Raw genomic sequence first — 25409 nt, 5'->3', positions numbered from 1 at the left:
AGATGGAGGTGTTGAAGCACCGGACTCAGACTCAGGAATTCACACGCAGGGGAAAAGAGAACTGAGGCAAGGTAGGTTCTGATGACTCTGCCAGCTCCCCGTTTTCAAAGGCTGTCCCACCACAAAGTCAGCTCTCTGCTGTGCCACGGTTCCTCTTGCCTGTCTTGGTCCTTGTGGCTGAAGCAGTAACGCAGGGTCTCCCGTGGTGAGTTCTCTGTGTTGGTCACCGCGTGGGCACAGTGACTGCAGCTCACTGCCAGGGAGAGAGGTGGTGTGTTCCAGTCCCCCTCCCTTCCCAGCCCCCAACCACGTAAGACTCATCCAGCAAACCAGTCATGGGAAAAAAAAAAGTGTATTAAAATATTCACAAGATTACAATAGAAAACATTAAAGTCCATTGAAGAAAAATATCCAAGATAACTGTTCCCAGATGAGTCTGTAAAAGCAAAAGCACTAACGGTACACTGGCTCTTCATGTAATCAGGCCATGCAATGCAAATCTAGCTCCCTCACATAGATTATACACCTGTCTTACAGGTGTTTGTTGTCTTGCACCTCCAGGAGAGAGGTTTACAAAAGAAAAGTACCCAGTCTATGTTTTCAATTACATTTACCACATAAGAACAGTTGGCATTGCAGGGAGACAGAAAACATTGCACAGCACACTGATCTCCAAAGGCATTGAACTTACATTTTAGAGTGCAAAAATACCTGTAAATGAAAGGGCTTATTAGCTTTAGGACAGTGAAGAGAAGGGAAAGAGAAACCTAAAGAAGAGAATAATTGCTGAGCCTTGTTAATATGATTCTGTAGTCGCCCATATAAAAATGTTACATTGCAGAGGTGTGGCCACAGCCCAGAAGTCCCACCCACCTTCTCTTTTGGTGGTTTTATTGAGGAAATTTTTCCTTCACCTATGATACAATAAGAACATTTTGTATTTGAGGTCCTTGGCAGATACACGAATAATGCCGAATCCCAAGACAAGATTCCAATCCCGAGTGAAGGTGAAGGTCACAGATCAAACACTCCATACCTGACCTCTGTGAATCCACTCTAAGGCAATGCAGCTCTCAAGCTGCACACATACCTTTAGTGCAGTTACAAGACAGATGGTTACCTAGACAGTTCTCAAAGGTTTAAAAGTTTGAAAAACTTAATTACAGCTCTTCTAGTCCTGAACTGAAATACCACTAAAGCTTTGAGAGAAAACTAAACCCTACAGGTCTCCAGTTACAAATGACACATCAGGCAGTGAGTTACAGGGTTACACCTGCCCCACTATAATGGCTCTTAATGCAAATGTTTTGTGAACATGCTGAACATCCTCCTCACAGAACAACTGCTGAAGTCAAAAGGGGCCATGGAAACCTGATGGACTGAGCACAGCTACCAATTTACTGAGCTTGATCCTTTATTTGTAATCCTCTTGAAATTCATTCATGGTAATGACAAATAAGGAAGATTTCAGATTGAGCCCAGTTTTGCTTGCATGATGAATAAAAGAGAATTTATTGCAAGTTTTTTTCATCACACAAGCCCTCCCAGGTCCACTATCCAAGAGGAATGACCCCCCCTAACTGTTTCAGTCACTGGCTAGTGCCTTAAGAGAGGTGCCTACTCCCCCTCTGGGCTGCTGCAAGCCTGGCATGCAGCACTTGTTTTGAAAAGAGACGATCCTAAAAAGAGATGGCAGCAGTGCTACAAAAGGACAAGGACAATATCCTTCATGTTCCTCAAAGTCCAAGCTGTTCTTTTCTACCTGCAAGGAACAGCATCAGAGAATTAAGAGAACAGCAGCAGAGCAAATAGAGTATTCTGGTCACCAGAATATCAGAACATGATGACCTTGTCTGACTTTAATCTCTGCTTGCTCTACCCATCAAGGAAGAGAAGTCCTCTGTCTCCTGAGACTTTACTAAGCAAGCCAACTCAGCATCAGTCCCTTTCATCAGCACAGGTTATCACACCATTAAACCATCTCAGATAACCTGAGGAACAGAAAGCTCACAAGTGTTGTCTCACAATGCCTGAACTTCCTCTGACTTCAACATGAATATGTTACTTAATAATTACATTGCTCACTTTTCCATGACAAAAAAAACCAAACCAAAACAAAACACAAAAAAACCCCCAACAACAGTCTTGGCACTGGAGAGGGATTCAGACAGATTTCTGCCATTCCTGGGGGAAGACTTTTGTTTCTTTCTAGAAAGATATTCAGTGTTTTTAAAAAATACTTCCAAGTTCATTCTGCCTTCATAAAGAGGACCCAAGAAGCCTTGCAGGGAGCCTCCTCAGTCTAGGCAATATGAACATACCTGTAGCTGGACAAAACGCATGCAAGGAGATGTCTCCTAAAGTCAGTTAAAACCAGCCAGATCAGTGTGTCTCCTAAAGTTAGCACCAGATCAGTCCTAAAGTTAGCACCAGATTCGTGTGCTTCCTAAAGTTAGCACCACATCAGAATTGTGCTCAGATTCTCCAGTACATTCCAGCACAAAAAGAAGCAAACATTAGTAGCAGACTTCAGAGGCAAGGGCAGCCCCATCTTCTCATAGCAGCAAGTTTCTGATTGCCACATTCATCACAAGTCTCCCTCTTACTCAAAAATGTTGGGGGAGAAAGATGGTGATGCACAGGGATGAACATAGGCAGATCAAAATCAAGTTTCTCCATCAACCACATCCAAAGCATTAGTGCTTTATTAAGTGTAAAATAAATGTTGGCAAGTAACAGCCTGATAGATAAGGAGAGCAGCAGCAGCAGATTCCTCCTGATCTTAATCATAATTTACACTGGGTTGGAGGGGACCCATCAGGATCATCAAATCCAACTCCTGGCCGTAGGCAGGACACCCCAGAGTCACCTCATGAGACCCTGAGAGCATTGTCCAAACACTTCTTGAACTGTGTCAGGCTTGTGCTGGGACCACTGCCCTGGGGACCCTCTTCAGTGCCCAACCACCTTCTATGTTCCTGATAACCAACCTAAACCTCCCCTGACTCATCCTCATGCCATTCCCTTGGGTCCTGTCACTGGTCAGAGAGTGAGGAGAGTGGTGCCTGCCCCTCTGCTTCCCCTCATGAGGGTGTTGAGGACCACAGTGAGGTCTCCCCTCAGTCTCCTCCAGGCTGAACAGAGCAAGACCTCAGCCATTTCTCAGAAGGCTTCCCCTCCAGTCCCTCACCATCCTCGTGGCCTCCTGTGGACACCCTCCAATGGCTTCATGTCTTTTTTATACTGTGGCACCCAAAACTGCCCCCAGGACTGGAGGTGAGGCCGCCCCAGGACAGTCCCCTCCCTTGCCCAGCTGGCGATGCTGGGCCTGGTGCCCCTCAGGACAGGGATGTCCCTCCTGGCTGCCAGGTGCAGAATTCAGCACTTGAGAAGATCCTATAGAACCACAGAATCACAGACTGGATTGGGTTGGGAGAGACCTTAAAGATCATCCAGTTCCAACCCACCCGACATGGGCAGGGACACCTCCCATCAGAGCAGGCTGCTCAGAACTCCATCCAACCTGACCCTGAACACTTCTAGGGATGGGGCACCCACAGCTTCTCTGGGCAACCTGTGCCAGGGCCTAACCATCTTCTACATAAAAAATTTCCTGACTACAGTCACCAAGATGATCACTGCAGCAATCAAAACAGTGGGTCTTATCAACAGATGGACACTTAAGGGTGGACAAACTACCCCTGAGCGTTTCTGAGGTGAGTAGGTCCCACTTCATCAGCTTTTAGTACTGGGTACAAACACCATAGCCCTTCATGTGGAGTCTTACTAAAAAATCCTGCTTAATCCATGAAGTAGAGGAAGATACTAAAAGGTCTCCTGTGAAGAAGGAATTTGTCAATTTTTCATCTTGTATGTGTTATTGCCAAAAAAATAAAATGCTAAAATATTTACAGAGCTGTTAGTCAGCCACAGTTCGGTGTCTCAGTTCCCTAAGAGACTTGGCAAATACCTGAAAACTGATGCCTTAAAAACCTCCTTTAAAACTGAAACATGCCCTTTTTTTTTTGATACCAGCCAAGTCTTACAAGATTTACACAAATTCAGATATTGCAGGATTAGCAACTGACATATGGCAGAATAAATAAATCTATGGTTTCCTTCTGAGCCTCAGTCTTAAGAAGCTGGTTCTGGCTTTGAAGGCAATGTCCTAAGATCTATCCAGTGGATGTATACAAAAGTAAAGCTGTTGATTTCTAATACAGGCAGCTGTTATCAGGAAACCAGTGAAGTCTGATCCTGATGAAAGAATATAGTGTTGGCATACCTAACTTTGTTGGGAAAAAACCCTCACTGTACACAGAATAGTCATTAAAATTGCACTGTCGTAATTAAAGGATTACCTGATGTGGTTGTGAAAGGGTCTGCCATGGGCCTGTAACTACTTTTCATGTGCTTGGTGTTAGAGTGAAATGTGAGCTTGAGTTTGTCTGGAACAGGCTGCTCAGAGATGCTGCAGAGCTCCCACCTGTGGAGATGCTCAAAACAGGGCACAGGGCTGGGCAGCCTCCTCTGGCAGATCCTGCTTGAGGAAGTCTGGATCATCTCCAGAGGCCCCTCCAACCTCAACCATTCTGGGACTGACTCTGTGAAACAGACTGAACCAGGAAATGGGTAAGGATCAGAGAAAAGGCGTTACCCACCAAACTGAAAATTATTTGCTGCCAAAAATAAACCAATCCAAAATAAAACCACCACATTAGGACATATGAAACAGAAATCCTTCCATACACCACTTTGAGAAGATCCCTGCTGTAAGGCCACTTCTAGTTCTGAGTACCAGATTTCAGGATACAATAGGTCAGCAAAAGAAATCCTCATCAGCAGAGATCCTCAACAGTCTTGGAGGAGTTTAACCTCGAAACAAGAGGCTGGAGAATTGTATTCAAGCAGTAGACTTGCAGAGATGAAGGAAATAAACTGCCCATCCGCTTCTTCTGTGCAAATATTGGTTACACAAAAAACCCCACACATCAAAAACCCCAAAGAGCCCTAGATTTCCTCCAGAAGTTGTTCAGCCTCCGCTACAGGCTTTTGAGAACAGATAAAGTGGCATAATGGAGCCATGGGAGAGTGGTATGGGAGTACTACACCTTCCAGATCCCTTGCAGCCCTTTTTAATGCTTACATGAAATGACAGAGCTTTGAGGAAGAAGTATTTCACTGAAAAGTTCAACAGAGTCTGAGGTAACCACCTACAGCTACAGCTTCCTATGCCTTTAATTCACTATCTCCTTTGTTTTCACAGGTAAACTACCATTTCACAAAATTCATTAGATAACACTATCCCTGCACCTTAAAGGACTAAGCTTGAATAGCTGGGCTCATTGAGAGGCAAACAGTTTTGTGACCCACATTACACAGGTCAGGTAGGCCTAAAGGTTTCCTTCACTCACACTGCTAAGACATACATTTCTGATAGCTAGGAGTCACAATTTGGCTTACAAGACCAAGTGAGAGGGTCTAGTTTACACGAGAAGGCAGCCTGTACTGAGAATCTGACCAAGGAAAGATAAATACCCTGTAAACATAAGGAACTCTGAATATAAAGAAGATGTCTTCTTTATAGTCACCCCAACAAAAGAAATTAGGCCCCATAAGCAAAGAAAAAAGAATCTCTAGGTCAATCTAGAATCTTCAGGCATCTTCCAGTTTCTCCATTAATAATCAAGATAAAAATATTTTAAAATTGTGATGCGAGTTTTCACTTTCTCTCTCGTCACACAAGATACAAATAAAAAAAGAATATTGGCAATTTATAAGCAAAATTCTTACCGCATTTCAACATGCAACATTGGTCTCACTTCTGTACGATTAAATAGACTATTTACACACAATACATATATATCTCTCCCTCTGTATGCACATGCATTGGTCCTAGCCTAGGCATCAAAGGCCACATGTGAGTTCTCTGGATCAAATCTTGCTCAAGCAATTCCAGTCTGAGTGTGACGTGTTGTCCTTTGGGTAGCTGAGGGTCTCAGTTCTTGCGAATGTCGGCGTAGACCACAGACTCTGACTTGTTGATCTTGTCGCTGTGCTGTCCCCCGGAGTGATCTAACTGCGCGTAAATGACTGGGCCCTGGGGACACAAGCAACAGGCACCGTCAGGCTGTGTCACAGCAGGCCCCGCTGCAGCAAGGTGAAAGCTAAAGCAACACCACACAGCTTTTATGACTGCGAACGGCACTTGGAAGCAGGTGAAATGAACCCTCAGCTGCACGTGAGCTCTAGTCTGCCACCTTTCTCCTCTCAGGAGCATGCCAAACAGCGCCCTTGCCTCCCTCCAAAACTGCCTGCTGGCACAGAAAGCAAAATCTAGGATCCCTTGCTCGGAAAAGCAGCAATTCTTACGTGCTGTGGAGCAAAGACACGTGGCTGAGTCAGATGCATGCCAGATTTAATACTGTTCAAGAGTACCTGTACTAGAGGTTTGCCAGTCAACAGCAGAGTGTACTTCCCAAGCTGCTGCTCAGGTCCTGTAAATCCCAGCACGGCTGTGCCACTTGGATAAAGCTGCAGCCACCCTGGGACTCAAGGCACAGCCCGAGCCAGTGATGGGGCCAAGGCTTACACAGCAGTGAGCCAGGAGGTGCCAAAATGGTGCAGCAATACAGAACTCTTACCTGAATTCCAGCCAGCCCAGGCAGCAGCAGCTCACACACCTTGGGCAGGCACAGCCTCACATCTTCACAACATTGCTGGGGTGCAGGGGAGGACATTACAGCCCTGTCCTTCAGCTGAACGTGGGAACACTTCCTAAAACACCACATCCTCTAAAACACAGCCCAGGGAAAACCAGCTGCAGCTACTGGAGACAGGCTGAGGACAGGACTGCAGCCTCCACGGAGCAGAGGTCCAGCAGGACAGCTGGGACCTTGATGGCAAGAGAGCTGCAGCTCCCACACTGAACCCCCCGACTGAGACAAGCACAGGGCTGCCACCACCTCCCAGGTGACCTCAGCAGAGAGACCACACACCCCATGCAGGAGGCAAAGGGATGAGTGGGGGGGAGTGAAAAAGAGAGAGTTTTTAGTGTGGTTGTGGCTTTTTCAGCAGATTTTCCTTCAAAACCTTTCATCCATTTAACTGTTCTGGTTTCTCTTATGTCCCAGGAAGAAGCAGACTTCACTGGCACTCTACCCCCTCCTTGCCAGTACTTTTGGAATCCTGACAAATTAGGAAATATTTGTATAGACCTAACAGAATTTTTCCCTGTTTTCCAAAGCAATTATGAGCCAGAGATGAAAACACACCTTCTGTACAGAAAATTAGGCCCTTGAAGGACCACAGGTACCTTCCTGCACAGCTGTCTCCCCCCTAGCACAGTGGCAAAGCTCACATCTGATAAAAACCTTGTTCCTTTCAGAAGTAATTTAAATACACATTTTCTTCCTTCTGGGTAAAATATTTCAAAGTATTATTACTAGAATAGAGGAAGAAGATGGATTGAAGGGTGAAAACTTGCAAGTAGGTATAAAACCCTGTATATAAACAACACACTGAGAAAATGGAAGAAAAGGACACTGATGTCCTAGAAAAGTCTGGATTTCAAATCTCATTATAGCCATTTTTTAAAAAAAAAATTTCTGCTATTTGCTTTCATGTTGTTCTGGTCTCCAACACTGCACTGAGATTACTAATTCCAATCAGATCACAAGGGTCTATAAACTTCAAGGCAAAGTAACCCTGAAGTTTAATTGCAAGCAATTTTGGAAATCTCATCGGTCTGAGGCCAGAGGCCAAGGATATGATAAATTCAGCTTGAGAGCACTCTCAGTTAAAATATATAAAAATAGTAAATCTAACTGCATAAAGTACTCACTGTGACATTCCAAATTTTGTTGAGGTAATTCTGGTGGATCAATTGTCTACCAGAGGAGTTCACTCAGTATCAGTTACCACTCTGCTGGGTTTTTGCCAGTTTAAATATAGTCACTGTGCTGCAAGCAGCATGTGAGTGATGTGGAGAGACTGACTGGTGTGATCAGCTGATCCAAACCATGCTATCATTGTCTCAATGTGTTCACTGCCACTCACCTAAAAAACGTGGTAGATAGCCAACACAGGATTAATGGCAGTGCTCATCTATTTGATTTGCTGCCAACTGATTCTGTACCTGACTGTGTCACCTAGACCATTTCAAAAACAGTCTAAACAATTCAAACTTCATCTAATCCCAAGCAAGCTCATCCTGACTCTTCAGAACCAGAAGACAGACCAGCACTGCTATATAAAACCAGCATTTCCTGAAGCCTTGCAATTTTTCCATTCAGAACTGAAGGGAAAAGAGGAGCAGGTGTCCCTGCTAAGAGTTGGTCAGCAGGGTCATGAATTGCAAGTTGCAGCAAAGAAAAAGGAATTACAAAGTTAGACCACCATGGTCCAACAGGACTCTACAGAATTTTCAAATTTCTCAGATTCTGAATGATGTTGCCACTATGACAGATTCAGGCTCTGGGAAAGTTATCTGAAATTTCAATCAGAATTCCTGGCATCACAAACTGCTCCTTCTCAGGGTCCTAAGATACAAACAAGGGCATCCATGTGGGAAATCCATGTAGTTCTTGCCTTCACTGGAAATTGTTTCCTACCCACGCAAACAACAGTCCTGGTAGAACAGCAGGCATGAGAGAATGATGGCACAGACAAATCTGACAGGACAGAGCACACCTGCTGAGAAGGAGGGCACAGTGGAGCTGATTCAAGCAGCTGAACACTCACAGAATCAGACATGCAAACTCCAGGAAGCAAGGTCCACACCTGAGTAACTTGCACTCAAAACACAAAGGAAGTGCAGGCTCAGCGCACTTTCAGCTGAGATGTGATGCAGACAAATACTCCACCACTGATTCTTGAACTGATACATAAATTAAAAAATGAATAAACTTCATTTAATAATTTAAATGCTCTCTGAGAGCAAACACCTCTGTTACTGTTTCTAACTTGCAGAGGAAGTTTTGTTTGTATTCAGCTCTTTTCCACCAGTGAAGCACAAAGCATTCATTCACTTCCTACACATCCTACCTTGTAAGAAACCACTGGTCTAAAACTGCCAGGCATTCCAAGAGACAAGAGTGTGCCTGAATCAGCAAACAGCCTGCACCAGCTCTGGGAACTGCTAGAAATGAGTACCTGCCTCTCACCTGCACAACACCTCAAAAGCTAGAATACTGCAACTCATTTCTTGATTACCAAGAAACACCAGCTTTTACTTGTATGTGACCAAAGATTTCAAATATGTTGATTTGCATGCTGATATGACCCTTAAAGAAACAACCAAACAATGGCTAGAAGCTAGCAATGTATGTGTAATCAACTGAAATTTAGCTTCCTCACTTGTTTAAATATTCTGATGTACCCTGACTTCACTGTGGATATTTTTAAAGAAAAGTAAATATGTTTAACTGTTCTGTAAAGATGGGGCAAATGTTCAACAGGAGGTAGAGGAACTACTTGTGGCTACAAACATCTGCCACAAAAAGAAACTCTGTTTGCCTGACAGAAGAGATTAAAAATCTAAAAACTAAATTAAAACTGAATGAAACAACAGCCATTTGCAGCACTTGTCGGTTGAGGTCAGCAGTGTTCACACTTTGCTTTCCTTTAGGAACTTACCAGCAGGAAGAACTCTGTCAATGAAGAAACAGACTGGAGTGACTACAGAAGGGCAGAGCACCCTGGTTCTGAGTTAACACCACAAAGTTTAGATTTACTCTGCTGCTCCTTCCAGCACTGAGACTCAGAACCTTGGGTACATGGAAAGGTGAGGACACCACAGGTTTTCACACCAAAATATTGCAGTATTTTTGCTCCCAAGATGCAAGCACCGAACAGCATCTGTGTGTAGCTCTCAGGGTACCTGCAACTATTCCTTCATGCCACAACAATAATTAGATAAAACTTTTTTTGTTTTTGACCTATGGATGTTAACTCCAACAGCTACCATATAATAAATCCCAAATTTGCAAATTTGCAATTTTTTTTTCTTTTTAGGAGGAATGGTGGTAATCATCTATCTCATTCACCCATTCCAGAGGCATCTCCCATTATCTAGAAAAGACAAGCTTTATCCAGGCCTTATAAGCAGCCTGCTGCTACAAGACCTATTCCAGTAAAAATCTGACTATTTTTAAATCCTGATTATATAGCCTCTGTGAATAACTGATCTCTGAAGGCAAAGGCAGCTTTGTGGGCCTGTGTGCTAAAACTTTGGAAATACTGCACAGCCCACAACAAAATGCATTTCAAAACCAAACCAGAAGCCCAGCAGAGCAGGAGCTTTGACTTTACTGAGCTGTTAGCACATTTGTTTTTTCCTATAGTGTTAATACATTAACACACATCTCCATTATTTTGTCAGGAAATATTAAGAAATCAGGTATTAACTTGTAGACACTATACTGCAGCCACTTTCTAAAAGGTGGCCAATGAAGAAAAAGTGCATTTTGAACTTAAACTCTCTCAGGAACTGTGTCTTCACAGAAAAAATTGCTAGGAATACTCAGATTAAGAGGGAAGAAACAGCTTCCACATAAGGAAATCCTGTACTGCTATCAGGTAATGATCCACTTTGTAGAATCCCTGCCTGACTCATGCTCTTTTCCCTCCCATGGGATGCTAAGTCTGGATAAAAGCCACTTTTCCCCTTCAAAGTCAGCAGAACTTTGCCAGCTGCAGCAAGCACGGAGAGGGGCACTTTCAAGCCCACCAAAGCTGGGAGGCTCAGCCCTCAGCAGCATCTGCAAACTGGTCAGCAGCTGGCTCCTCCCCTTGTGAAGGAAGTACGTGCCATGGAGCAGGAGAGTGCAAGGCAAATTCCTCCCCTTACCACCCCAGAACAGACCAGGCAGCTTTATGGGGTTATTCATTTCTGACAGACATTGTATGGTGTCTGTGTAAACAGATACTCCCTGACCACTCCTCATCCCTGCACTTCCCTACCACCGGTGTGTGTTAACGCACAAGATCACAACCACGGCTTTTTATAATTTAGCATGGAAAGGGCTAAATTAAATAAAACTAAATTAATAAAACTCCACCTCGGCTAATATGAAGATGCTGCTCCTTCGACCGAGCCTTCCAGAGCAGAGCTCAGCAGTCCCAGCTGACTGCGCGCCCCACGTCCGGCGCACGCGCTCTCACCAGCGGACAGCCCCTGGTGCACGGATCCCACCCTGCCTGGATGCTTTCCAGAGCAGCTGCCCCAGGCTGGGGGAATCCTGCCTCGGGGAGCAGCAGGAGCAGTTTACCTGGTGTGATCTGGCGGGCACGCTGTTTACCAGGCCCTCTGTGTCGGAGGGCGCCTTCTGCGGAGCCTGCTTAACCGGAGACATCAAGCTCTCAGAGGTACTGCAGCTGACGAGGTGGCAGAGCAGAGTTTGCACGACAATGTTCAAGAGGCACACGAGAACCAAAACAAAACAACAAAACAAAAAGAAAGGGGGGAAAAAAAAAGAAACAAAAGACGAATGATGGCAAGATGAAATGTGGCAGGTTACGCCAAAGCAAAAAAATGAACATAATGGATTCTGAAATAAACACACACAGTTCTCCATCTCTCCCGAGACATTTCTCTGTCCTTCCTCTGAGTTTCACTGGTAAGCAACAGGAAGGAGCAGCTATTAACACAGGACAGCAGCTCCTCCACAACCCCTCGTCCTCAGATACTCCCATTCAACTTAGCCTCTCTAGAATCCTGTGTTTTCTTCTCAGTTAACAATGGTAAACAGCAATTATCTTCTAACTAGAAGCTAAACAATTCCAGTCACTGAGGCAAGTGTTGTGCCAGTGCTACAGTTAGAGGCCAACACTTGCAAGAGCCACCAGCTCTCTCTACACCAGCAAGGTACTTCCTACCCAAGTCTGCATTAGTTCCCTTGCTTTTATAGTTAGGCTGTGGGGCCAAAATAATTCTCCCAGCAGACATCAGTCTGTGCAGAAACTGCCTCAAGAGTCACACAGGACATTGATGCTATGTGCCCTCATATAGCCACTTGAATATCTAACCAGGCAAATCTTGGTTTTCAAACAAAAGAACTGTCTTGTGATGAGAACCAACACCTCTAAAAAAAAGGCTGTTGGTTTTCACCCTCTGCTTCTTTTCATCTGCTTAAAGCAGGACTAAAAAGCAAACAAGCCTGTGACAGAAAAATGAATACCGCAGAGCAAATGCCCTTTAAGTTGGTGACTTCTGGGCAATGCAATGAGGGGTCTCTCAGTGCTAGGTCTACCTCCTTGTACCAAAGTACCCAGGAGAATTAAGTAGCCTTGGCAGCAGTCACAGGAGTGCCCTCTGCTACCACAACCCTCTGACCACAGGGCATCCTTTTCCCCGAGTCTTTGTAGACAGTATATAAACTGAGTACAGAAACAAACGAGGACAGTGACATTAAGCACTCCACCTCCTCCCAGGGCAAGCATTTTTCACCCTTTGGTAGGTCTTGTCACAGCAGATTTAGCTCCTCATACATGCAGCAGTTAGAATTAAAAAAAAAATACTACCCCAGCTATCATGGCAAGGGGTCTTGACTCTTCCAGAGACAATGCATCCCTTCTGTTACCAAAATTATGTAGTCATTAATTGTTTTATTCACAAAACTCCTCAGATCTACACTATCTAAATGTTATCATGTATTTAGATCCCTGCAAGCTTTCCAGCACCCAAGCTGTCTGAGCCAGAGGAAGGCTTACAGGGAATTTCCTTTTATTTTGACACAGAAAGAGCTCTGAATTTCCTGTGCTTTAGTCAATGCACTGGCAAGTCCACTGTTGGAAGAGATGGAGGGACACCATCTGGGATAAACAACAACTCCACCCCAGTCAGACACGAGACAATGAAACCCAAGCACCCAGTGAAAGGCATCATCCCTTTGCCAACAGATTCCAGCACAAATTACAGTGATGTTAGTAGAGATCCAGCTGGTTAGTCAGCAAAGGAACAGGAAATGTGTACACACACACACAGGTATTAACAGCAACCACCAACTTGATTAGTTACCATGGTGTCTAGTGGGACTGGAAGAGAAGACCCAGCCCTGTTACATTCCCAATCTGGCGTCTATATCAGGATCTCTGTAAGGAGAGGAAGGTAAGCAGGATCCGATCCCAGCACACCAAGGCAGAAAGAAAGCAAAACAAAACAAAAAAAACACCAAAGTCAGAGCATGAATGGAAACCGTGGCCATGCAGGGGTTCCAGACGCCACGCAGGGCCCTAGCCCACCTCAGTTCAAGGCAGAATGGTTATCTAGGAGTAAGTGCTTCTCTCCACCACCACACACCGGGTTAGCATCGTGTAGAGGACAGGCTGCAAGTTTGGAGGGGGTCACAGCACACTTGGTTTCTTTCTACACATCATGCAGAGCTGGCATGGTCAGTGAATGCAGGACTTAAACCTCACAGATTACTTCCCCAAGAGAGTAGTTAAACCTGCTACAAGAAACCACAGTGCATGAACTACTGCTCCAGGCTCAGAACCAACGTGTGTCCTCCGGCAGGAAGACACTGGAGAGCAGGTCAGTGGGAAGCAGGGCAAGCAGACCACCCCAGGCACGCTGCTGGGCTCTTTTCAGTTCTTAGGGGAAGGACACATGCAGAAAGGGAAGACCAGGCTTTCCACACAATTCTGAGCACACACAGCCACCCTTGCTGTATTTAGCCTTACCATTGGGCAATAGCCAACTCACTTTGTCTAAGCTCTCCAACTGGGAAAAGGACAGGGCAAAGTTTAATTTGGAAATCCCCACAAGCTTATTTTTGGAGTTATTTTCTTATATCCCACAGGCAACCCAAAGAACCTGCAATAAGCAGGAATATTTGTTGGGCAAAGAACAGAAGAAACTTGTGTGTTTTGGGGTTGTTTCTCAGACTACATACATAATTTTCATTCTTTCTTAGAGGAGCAAATTACCAGCTAATTAGAGAGGAGAAAAAAGGAAGCACCTCCTCCACCAGCAGCAAAGTTTCATCACCACAGGACTCTCATCTGCCTTTGTCAGTTCTTGTTGCTTTTTCCATATACCCAAAGAACTGTGCTCCACTTTGGAGTTATCCTCCTAACACTAAAAGCCCTGCAGGGATGGTAACAGTTGACAAAACACAGACAGTGAATGAGAGTGGATGCACAGTGGCTACTCCTTCCTTACTTTCAAGTGTGGTGATGAAGAGGGTTTGGGCAAGTATTTTGGTCCAGGCTTAGAAGGCAGATACTGGTACAGAAAAACCCAGTCCTAGTCTTAACACACAGCACTCCTTACAAGTGCATGTGTGGTGCTTTTCCTTTGGAGGTGGTAAGGAAAGGAGAGCTGGAGGGAAAGGGAACAGTCCAGAGCTAGGAGGTCTTGGATGAAATGTTCTGAGGGCATATATCCTTCTGTCTGGGGATCAACTTCAATACCCAGTGATTTTCAGGTGCAACTCATGGGCAGTAGGTCTCTTCAAGCATAGCACAGAGGTAATCACTAAAGGCAGATGATCACAGCTCCACATGACCATACCTATCTCTAGCTGTGATTGCCAAGGCTGAAACAACTCCTACCCCCCTTTAAGCCCTCCCTCTGATCCTGCTGCTGTTCCTCACATCAGCCACGGGTGAGGAGGGAGATCTCTTACCCAGAGTATCGTTTTTTAGAGTTGTTCTTTCTGATGACAAGACACACGACAATAGAGATGAGCGATGAGAGACCTGTAACCGTACCGATGGCTATCCCTGCCACGGTGGCAATGGGGAACGCAGGCAGGCTGTCTGCGGAGAGAAGGGAGAAAACATTCAACTCTTCTGCATTCCCTGCTCAACACAAGTGCAAACCACAAATGCCCTTCAGCCTGGATTCGTTTAGAGCAGGAGGGACTAATGTAATACCCAGAAATTACAGCATGCAGCCTAAGGGGCAGTGGCAGCAGGCAGCCAGCAGAGTAACAGAGCACACACCAGGAGTGTTCTTAATGTCACCGTCCTTCGGGAGAGAGTTCATGTTGAACCAAAGCTTTTTACATGTCAGGGAACACAAGTGACAATGAGGACAACCCCGTCTCATTTTGTATCTGAAGGGGAAAAAAACCAGGTTACAGCCATCTGGCAATTCCCAGCGAGGCCAACAGGGAAAGGCAGGCACGCCTGGAAAGCGGATTGGGACACAGCACATCGCTAACCCACCAGGAGTGCCGAATGCCGAGTGTTCTCCAGGGAGCATGCAGCACACAGCAGAGCTCCTGCCCAGGATCACTCTTAGCACTGTTTATACATGACTCTGGTGTCTCAAAATTCAGCCCTGTACATTTTCATGGACTCATTTTTTCCCTTAAGTCAGGATCGTCATACAATACCAGGAAACACAGTATTGCTTTACTCACGTTTTCACTAATATTATTTTGGGAGAGAGTAGGCCAAAAAAGAGCAGCCAGAAACAAAAGCCAATCAGAGAATGAGTACAAAGTACTTACAAATCAAAGAATACACAGACCACCATAACAGCTTTTCCCAATGAGAAACAAAGTCCTTTCCTTCCTCCCACATGGTGGTTAACACAAGGAACATCTCAGGCCAGAGGGTTTCTTACAAGACTCCATGCTACTCTAGTTACTTGTCTCAAACTTGTCCCAGCAGAAGATCCAACAGGCAAAACCTACACCTACATAGAAAAATGTGTCTCAGACATCTGCATCTGATCATCACAGAGTTATTGAGGTTGGAAGGGATGTCTTGAGATTGTCTAGTCCAAACTCCCTGCTTAAGCAGGGCCAAGCAGCACAGTTTGCTCAATATTCTGTCCACTTTGGATTGGACTATCTCTAAGGACAGGAGCCTCTTCAGGCAACCCATTTGTCATAGTTTGATACTGGCCCAATGCCAGGTACCCATGAAAGCCACTTGCTTACCGTCCCCTGCCACAGCTGGGCAAAGAAGGGAAAATAAAAAAAGTTAACAAAGCCTTCATGAGTGAGATAAGGACCGGGAGAAATATTTCAAGGGCAAAACAGGCTCAACTTCAGTTGCAAAGTGAAATTTATTACTAACAGAATCAGAGGAGGATAGTGAGACTTAAAATAAGCCCTTAAAACACCTTCTCCCCCCAGCCCCTCCCTCCTTCCCACTGGCAGCACAGGGAAACAGGGCATGGGGGTTTTGGTCAGTTCATCACCAAGATTTCCTTCCACTGCTCCAGCAGAGGAGTCCTTACCCTGCTGCACCGTGGGGTCCCTCCCACGGGAGACAGCTCTCTGTGAACTCCTCCAGCATGGATCCACCCTCAGGAGCAGCAGCCAAACTGCACTTGCTGCAAACATGAGTCCCTCCCACAGGGATCCAGCCCTCCCAAACTGCTGTGACGTGGGGCTCTCTTCCCACGGGGCGCAGTCCTGCAAGGACAGGCTGCTCCGGGTCTCTTCACTGGGTCTTCCATTGGATCACAGCCTCCTCCAGGCTGTGCATGGATCTCTGCATCCCTGTGGATCTCCACGGGCTGCAAAGGAATCTCAGCTCTGGTGCCTGGAGCACCTCCTCCCCTCCTTCTCCACTGACCTTGGTGTCTCCATGTTGCTTCCCTCACATATCCTCACCTCCTCCTCTTCTCAGACTAGAAGCAAAAACCCCATGACCTTGTTTTCCTTTTCCTCTTAAATATGCCATCACAGAGGCGTTACCAGCCTCTCTCACTGGCCCAGTTTTGGCCAGCAGCAGGTCCATCTTCAGAGCCATCAGCCATTGGCTCTGCTGGGCATGGTGGAAGCTTCCGGCAGCTTCTCACGGGAGCCACCTCTGTGACTCCCCTGCCACCTAAAACCAGGCTGTGCCAAACCCATACACTAGTCCAGTGTTCAACCACAGTAAAAACGAGGGGGTTTAAGTGCAGACAGAATTTCCTGGGGTTCAACTTATGCTGATTGTCTCTTGTCCTTTCACTAGGAACCACTGAAGAGCTTGGCTCAGTCTTCTTTAGGTGCTCTCAAATGTACATGAATACCTGGAGAGAGGACTCCCCTGAGTCTTCCTTCTCTTTTGCAGGCTAGATCACCCCTCCTTCTCTTCTGCAGGCCAGACAATCCCAGCTGCCTCCATTTCTCCTCATATGAAAGGTGGAAGAGTCCCTTAACCATCTTTGTTGCCCTTTGCTGGACTCATTGCAGCAGGGACCACAGACCAACATTACCCTGGAAGCAGATTTTCATACCACTGTTCCCCACATAATTTTTTCATACATTTTTTTTTCCCCATGTGTGTTCAGATCAAAGATCAACCACCTCCAGGTAACACAAGTTGTCTTGAACAAAGTGTTAAGCAGCTTCCTGTTACAAGCAGGGTCAGCCTAAAGAACCTGGAATTCCCTATGAATTTCTGTTGTTTAGGCTTTAAATGGTAGTCCTTTCCAGATTCAGAGGGTCTACTGAAAAACAGTCTTGCTTTTCATCCCTGCCAGTAGAAATCTTCCAACACACTTGATAGAGCTGTTTGTGAAACACCATGTAGGTACTGCAGTGAAAATCCACTCAGTTAGTTTGGCAGTTTTTAAAAATTAGACCACCATGGAACTTATTAAATGTTTAAGCCAAAACCTAAAGCTAACCTATCATCTATCAGATCATTTAAATGTGCAAAGAATGAATGTGGTTTTGAACAGTTTACAATACCAGACGTACGATTCGGAACCATTAGATGCATAGTAAAAAAACATATGCACAAGTGCCATCATGCATTTATTCCAACTGAAAAAACTGCTCCAGCTCAGTTCAGGATGAGTTACAGCCAATTAGAAAAGCTTCAAAACCCATTTTCAGTCTTCCTAAGAATCCGAAGACAAGTGGTGCAGCATGTTTTCTGAGGGTGAGAAGTATTTCAAATACAGGGCCCCATTCAGAATCAGAGAGCGATTTTCTTCCAGATCCCCCAGCTATGGAGAAGCCAGCATGCAGGTCTGTTGAAAAATATGTACTGAAGTCAGTCTTTAGTTGCTTAATCTGGGTTAAAATCTGAAAAGGCTTTTCCAAGACAGCCTGACTTTGCCAAACCAGCAGCTGCTTTACTGCTTCTTCATGGTGGCTATCATTGTGAGAAAATGAACAGGCTCTATTTTATACAGGCTTCAAACTGCCAAGAAACAGGAAATCCTAAGTGATGGTTGGATCTCCAGAGGTCCCACCCAACCCAAACTGTTCCATGAAGAGAAAAATTAGAGGGAGACCTCGCCTACATGAGAACATGGCATGACCTCGTGAGCAGGGGTATGCACCTGCTCTAGCAGCAGCATCATTCCAGTTAGGACACACAGATCTGCATCTTCCCTAACATACTAAAACTAGTGGAAAAGCTGCATCAGCATGGCCATTTATGAATTCAACATTCATTCTTGTCCTTCCTAAATTATAAATTTGGTCATGCAATCACCGTAACAATCATTTCACTGTAGGAAAAACATCGCATTTTGGCTGACCTCCAACTGAGGTAGAACAACCAAGAGTTTTGGATGATCAAGGGAAACAAAGAGCCAAACTGACAAACAGAACCTTAGTGCTCTTGAACTGTGACAAACGTTACCAAATGCTGACCAGAAACCTCGTGTGACTGCAAGAAGCCAGGCCCTGAAGTTTGTAAGAGCCACCATGGATTCTTTAAGAACACCTGAGTAAAAGATACTGAATGCACATTCAACACAAACACCTTGGCATGGAACACAGTAATATTTCACTTTCTGTATGTTTGGACCAGATTTATAGTTCTGCACTCCATTAAACATACCAGAAGGGTTTCAAAAAGAAGAGTCTGTTACTTTTTCTTCTTGCTCACCAGATTTCATAAATCATCCTAACCCTTGATGCAGCATAATGCAGGAAATACATTCACAGGACCTCAAAATGAGAAGATGTGTTTTCATCAAGCCTTCCATCAGTTTTTCATAATAATTGTTTAAACCACAGGAATTAGTGGGCATAGAGGAAAAGGGTATGACATACACTTTTTAAACAGCTGACAGATACTGGTTCCATTATTAGGACCTGCAAGAAGAGAATTAAAAAACCAGTTGTTCCCTCCAGGCCACTCCCCCACCCCCAATAAATGTGATTTAGACAAGAAATGAAGGGAAAAAAAAAAGTGAGAAGGAAAAAAATCATATAGGGTGAACGAATACCTTTCTCCACAACTCTAACTCGAATTTCTCCTGGTTTGACAACAATGTCAGGTGGGTTCTTGACATCACAAATGTACGTGCCGTTGTCCCGGAACTGCATGTTTGATATAGTGATAGAAGCATCTTTCTTGTTTAGATCTCCAGCCCAAGTGATCCTGTCTTTAAATGGTATGTCCTTTCCAGGGTATGACTTCCCATTTGAGTAATAGAAAAACTGCAGTCAAGGAAAAGAGGATATAAGAACAATCCAATTAGCAAGTGCGGAGCCACCGTGCTTCTCTCACTCTACCAGCATTCTCCCAGAGCCAGCTGTGTTAGACACAGCCAGTGGCAGAGGTTTTTCTCCTCCTGCCTCACCACTTCAGTCTGCCTTGCTGCCTCCTGATCACATAACCATGCTTGTATCTCAACCATATCAGCACAAGAGACTTCAAGTTTCAGTTGTCTGTCAGCTTTGATTTGTTTTGTGGTTGGATTGGCTGGGGCTTTATTTTCTCTGTTTTGTCGGGGACAGAGTTTTGCAGACAAGAAAGTGGGGGAAAGAAAAAAACCTGGTAACCTGGTAATAATTGAAGGACAGAACAGTCCTGGAACAGCCATCATTCAGGCACAGGAAGCTGCCTGCATCCTAGCAGAAAAAGAAATACCAAGTTTCCCTTCTTGTGTTTTGCTGTGTGTTACTTGCAACTAAAGCGCAGCTAAATTAACATGCAATACTCTCCCTTCCTTCCACCCCCTCAGAAAATCCCATGACCAATTTAGAGTGTATCTAGCTGTTTTCCAGAAACCTTCAGGTAACTAAATATAACTGTTTCCCAGTTTTTAAGTGACTAAGCTGCACATTGGCTCTGCATTCCCAATGACCAAAAACCTTTGGAGAATAAACCTCTTTAGTACAGACTAAGGAGGAACTGAGTATTTCCTAACTATACCTGCCCAAAACTGGAATTTAGAGCAGTAGAATTGCACAGACCTTTACAGGACAAATCTGCCTTCAAACACATGGGATACCCTAAGAGAGGCATCAAGGCTGCAGACGGATTGCAAGAGCACATTCTTTCTTAATTGGATATCCTGTAAGACAGCAGGACAAACCTAATCAAGAATCAACCTGAACTCCCTTCAGTTCAGTCTCCAGAGAACAGTGAAAGAAATTCAGGACAATATTCCAACTTCCTGTTTCTCCTGCCATTTTACAAAGCAGTGTCTCTGCCACAGAATAGACTGCCTACAAGACAATCATATTTCCATTCAAGTCACCTCCTATCCCTTTTCCTTTTCCTGCCCTTGATCTCAGCCTTGCTATTCCACACCCTCCCTATCAGACCTGCACTCTGAATATCAGGCCTTATCACTTAGCAGCACAGATCTTGACCAGATCAGGTATGTGCACATCATGGCCATCTGTCCTCCTGCAGTCAATCTTATTTGCTGTCTACAGATTAACATAAATTCAACAAAGTATTTCATGTGGTAGAAAGCTGGCAAGCACAGAGTCAGCTGTCAACGTTCTGGAGGGACTCTGCATCAGTCTGCAGCTTTTCCAGCTGGATTGTAAGCTTTAACACAGCAGCACTGCATTACCACACCCCTGCGCACAGGGGAAGGCATCCCACTGGAAGTCTAGAAGGCCAGAGGCAGATTCCTCAGCTCCCTGGATGTGCTCACTTGGGGGAGCAGAAATCACAAAGTAAAATATGTCCTGAAACACAAGCTAAGTGACTCAAGCCATCCCTTGCCTATGGTGGAGCGAGATGAGTCTTTTTTGGAACATGTAGTGAGGGAGGGAGACAATCAGGGGAAGCTCCCAGTCGAAGTCAGCCTCAACACACGGCCACAAGATTGCCAGTGTGATTCTGAGGGGACACAGGACCATCCTTGACAAGAGAAGCATGGGCTCAGCTCAGACAGAAGCTGATCATAAGATTGATCTTTCAAATTCATACCCACAAAGCTATGCAATGCCATGACTCGGGCTCATAAATAAACATCCCCTCTAACACCTTCCCCAGACCCTCAAAAGAAACAGGGAATTAACAGCAAACTGTGCTGGGTCACTTCTGCTCAAACATAATTTGCTTTTCTTTCTGTTGTGCTGATAGCTACATCCAGGTGGAACATCTGAACTGACTTCAGTTAAAAAAAAATTATGTGCTGAAGCTGTATCCCTACAACTGAACAGTGATGCAGAAAGGGAATGGCAAACCAGGATACATGAGGTGGAAAACACACAAACAGATGGCTTCTCTTCACCCATCCTGTTCAACACCAGCAGGAAATATGCCCTACTTCCATGAACTTCTTCCCAACCACTGCTTTGGATTCCCAATGGGAAGAGCTCCCTCTTCAAAACTAAGTATTTATTTCACTGAGAATTCAGAAGCTTGTTCTTCAGAGCTCTATATCCTGGGCAAGATGCTCACACACTGGTTTTGACCATCTCTGCTCTGAGCAACAAAGAGCTCCCAGAGTTTAAATGTGCTCATGTCTGTAGCAGAGGGAAGGAGACAAACACAAACAGGCTGAGCAACCTGCTGCCCCCACAGCTTCAAAGCTGTCCCAGAGCTCCTTGTTCTGCTTCCTCTAAATTCTCACTCAGGACAAGGGACAAGAAAGAAGAAGCGTGTGAGGAAGGAGAGGGTGCAGAGGGCTATCAACCTACCAAAGCCATTTCTTTGAAGATTTACACCCACAGGATCTGAGCCCACTTGGGCCCAACATACAGGAACTGAGCAATGACAAACATTACTTGTCCAAGTTCCTTGCTAGCCTGATTTTTCACTTGTCAAGTAACTATAATATGAGGATGTAACTGCTTACTGATTTGAGCTATTCAATTCTGTTAGGAAACCAGGGAGACTGGTCTCACTTTAAACCCTTTCAAACAGAGGCTATACAGTACCCAAGCAAAATAAACAACATGCACAGTACACAATGTAACACTGTAATTACAGTGGTAATTCAAATTCTCTGCTATATTCAGTCCAATGCAAAAGGATAGAGGATTTACAAGAATCCTAGATGCTCATCTACTTCACAGAAATAGCTTCCATACCAACATCCCTCTTTTAAGTCTAACAGAGTAACTAGTGTATTTTGGGTCACTGCACACTCCAGTCTTGGCAGAGACCTAGCAGCCTGCAGTATTTTCATACAACTCTAGAAAAGCCTCCTAAAATCACACTGATGGACATCAGGCGCACAAAGGAGGGTCCAATCCATATCTGCTGGCTCCTTAGAACCAACCAGAAGAGCACTGCTCAGCCACCCCAGCCCTCCTCCCGGGTGTGCTCCCCTCCAGCCATGGCTTACTGAGATCCGGGTGGCTGCTCCCTCTGGCTGGAAGCTCCAGGAGACAGAGGCGGCGCTGCTGATCACCTCGAGGGACGTGAACGTGCACGGGAGCTTCGCGTCCGTCCCGTTCTCCACAAACATCTCCTCCGGGGTGTTCACCTCCACTGCTGACACTTGGACTGCGGGGGAAAGGCAGAGAGAAGAAAGGAGGAGAACAAGACACATCAGTGGTGCTTTGAGAATCAGGAAGTTCACATCACGCTGCCTGGAAGGGCAGAAGAGAAGAGGCATCACTAACTCCTGCATCAGGTGATTGCACAGACATTGTATTGTACCTGCAATCACACACGTGTAGAGCAGGCCAAGTATATATTCACTTCTCCTTCCTTGTATTATCCGTGACAGGATGTTTTCCACTCACAGATGTTTCCTCTACAACACTTTGTGGAAGTCAATTCTATGGTGCAAAGGATGAGTTTAAAACTTTTTTGTACCAGCAGACAGCAGGCATTGTAATAACTATGCCTCATCAGAGGAACTAACAATCTGGCCCGGCTATTACTCAGTTTCCTCTCTGGCACGTATTGTGTTTCCTACCTCCAGTTTCTCCTAGCTGTAGGTAAAACAAAAGCTCACCTCCAGAGAGCTGAGAATCAAACCTCTCTCGCTCCCAGCTATGCCATCTACTCCTGCTCCCTGCCATGCTCCAAGGTCTGTATGTGCAAGGCCCCACAAATAATCACTCGGTTATAGATCAGAAGGATAAGAGTAGTTTAATTTTTTTTTCTTATGCACAGTCAAAATAGCAAGAAAACCACAACTACCCTAAATTTAAACTAATCAAGGTTAATATTGTGTTGTACTGGTAGTTTTCCTAACAAGTAAGTAAAATTTAACATGATTCAGAAAATGTGTTGAAGATATTCTTTATCTGGCACCTTCTAAACTGCCAATGCATTATCCCTATCAAGATTTAAGCAGATACATCTCTACTTCCATTCAGAAAAACAAAGCACGATCTTGTGACATCACAGGAGAATGTCTGTCAGGGTTCATGTCACATCCACATGAAAGCAAAAATCTTGTTAAGCCAATGTGGGTGGGCGCACATGTAACATGTGTTCCTGGTACCTCAAATATAAGTTTTGGCTTTTTTTTAAACCATGATTTTCAGCATGGAAATGGTAACAGCAATCTACTTCTGTTCATAGGATTCTCTGGGCTCCAGTACATTAAATCCCCTTGTTAGAACAGGAGAACAAACCTTCCTGCTCCCTCAGTACTTCGGCTGATTTGTTTCTCAGCTTTGAATAAAGTAGCTCGAAGCAGGCAAACCAAAGATGCAAGTCAAAGATTGTTTAGATAAAAAGAAAGAAAAGAAAAGGAAAGAAAAACCCACCTACATTAGTCCTTCAATCATGAGGTTTGAGTTTTTAGTGACAGCAACCAGCCCAGCAGCCTTCAGAAGCTGGACAGCAAACATCTGACAAGACTAAGCACGCAAGCGGTGTCAGGAGCATTGAGCACATCACAGTAATTGCAATAGCCAAAACCAGAAGAAACCACCATTCATTAATTCTGAGTCCACACTGTTCAGTTCCAAAATTCACTGACTCCTCAGTCCCATCAGGCTATCTCTTGATACCTCAGATTCTCCTGTCATCACTGCTCTCATTTCTGAGAGAAAAAGCACCCCAAGGGGGGATGGGGAGTAGGGGTGGTGAATTTTCATCATGAGGTTCTATCAGAGCTTCCTTTCTCTTGTACATACTCTGACCATGGGCCAAAAAATATTCTTTTGTAAAACAACTACCAAATATTTATTTGGAACATACAAAGACTTCTAGCAATCACATTAAATGAACTGAGAGCTGCTGTGCTTTATGTATTATTTTCAGCTAATGGTGTAGAAAAGAAAAATAAAATAAAATCCATTGTATTAAGTCCAAACCGCAGAACAAACCTCCCTTTCAAGCATTAAACAAGCAAGATGCCCTCAGTATTTGTGTAGGAAGAAAAGAGTCTGCACAGACATTGTCCACTTGTACAGAGAACTCCTTGCCACACACAGGCAGTGGGTAGCACAGATCTGCCTAATCTAAAAAAGTCACTGTTCTAACTCACTAGAACTGTAGTGAAGCAAAGAAAAAAAAAACTTCTCTCTGCTTCTTCCCTAGTCTGGGAAGGAAGGAACTATGTAATCCTGTACAGATATTTCTATCAAGTTTAATTTTTATCTGTCCTATTGTTGGCTCAATTTCATGTTCTTTTGTGCTGATTTTCTCCCTGTGCCTCTTTCACTGCTTCATAGATATTTTTCCTGCTTCTGTTGTCTTACAGCATGAGACACGGGCTCCTTAAATCATGACCTGACTGCTTGGTAGAGAGGCCACAAGATTTGTCAGTTGTTCACCCTCAGCCCTCTAATCCCATACTTTTACTGATATGGTGGCTCTTCCCTCTACCTTGAACTCTTTGGCCTCCTCTCTCATAATAAAATCCACATGGATCATATCCACCTCTAGCTCTTTTCCTCCTCTTTCCACATTTACCAGGATTACATTCACCTTCCAGCTCCTCCACCTATTTAAATATTCCAGTTGGAGAAAGGTGAACTTTGAGTCGTATTTCAGGCACACACACTGCTCTATTCCTCAAGCTTACTCAGTCATAGCTCCTCTCAAGAAAAAATTATCACAGGAAACCATCTGAGAGAAGAGAGCTTTAGGAAAGGAAGGTCAGCAAGGTACATAGGGCAAAAACAAACATTTGTTATTCTGTGCACTCTCCTCGATCCCATCACCCTGTCCAACCATCTGTAGCGCCAGTAATCCCTTCTGAACATCTCATCTAGCCTTCAGCTGCTTTTATTCTTTTCAGCAGAAAAATGGTTCTATTTTTCTCACCTATCATCAAAATAATTTGAAAAAAAAACCCCACCTGTGCCTCTTCAGCCATTTCTTTTAAATCTCTA

At 44.6% G+C, this 25409-nt stretch overlaps 1 protein-coding gene across 3 annotated transcripts in view; it reads right to left on the bottom strand.

Annotated features, from left to right (window-relative positions):
* Window positions 1-333: 333 nt before the first annotated feature.
* Window positions 334-25409, bottom strand: part of MPZL1 (myelin protein zero like 1) — a 35612-nt gene continuing 10536 nt past the window's right edge. For all 3 annotated transcript variants that reach the window (XM_063419250.1, XM_063419249.1, XM_063419251.1), the window contains exons 2-6: window positions 22454-22614; window positions 19142-19355; window positions 14631-14763; window positions 11271-11376; window positions 334-6100 (exon numbers count right to left, since the gene is read on the bottom strand). In XM_063419250.1, coding sequence (XP_063275320.1) covers window positions 5999-6100; window positions 11271-11376; window positions 14631-14763; window positions 19142-19355; window positions 22454-22614 — 716 coding nt within the window. In that variant the 3' untranslated portion in view covers window positions 334-5998. The remainder of the gene's footprint in view (window positions 6101-11270; window positions 11377-14630; window positions 14764-19141; window positions 19356-22453; window positions 22615-25409) is intronic.

This window comes from Prinia subflava, chromosome 25, assembly GCF_021018805.1.
Source record: "Prinia subflava isolate CZ2003 ecotype Zambia chromosome 25, Cam_Psub_1.2, whole genome shotgun sequence".
NCBI classification, from domain to species: Eukaryota; Metazoa; Chordata; class Aves; order Passeriformes; family Cisticolidae; genus Prinia; species Prinia subflava.
This window is presented reverse-complemented; position numbering and strand designations above follow the sequence as displayed.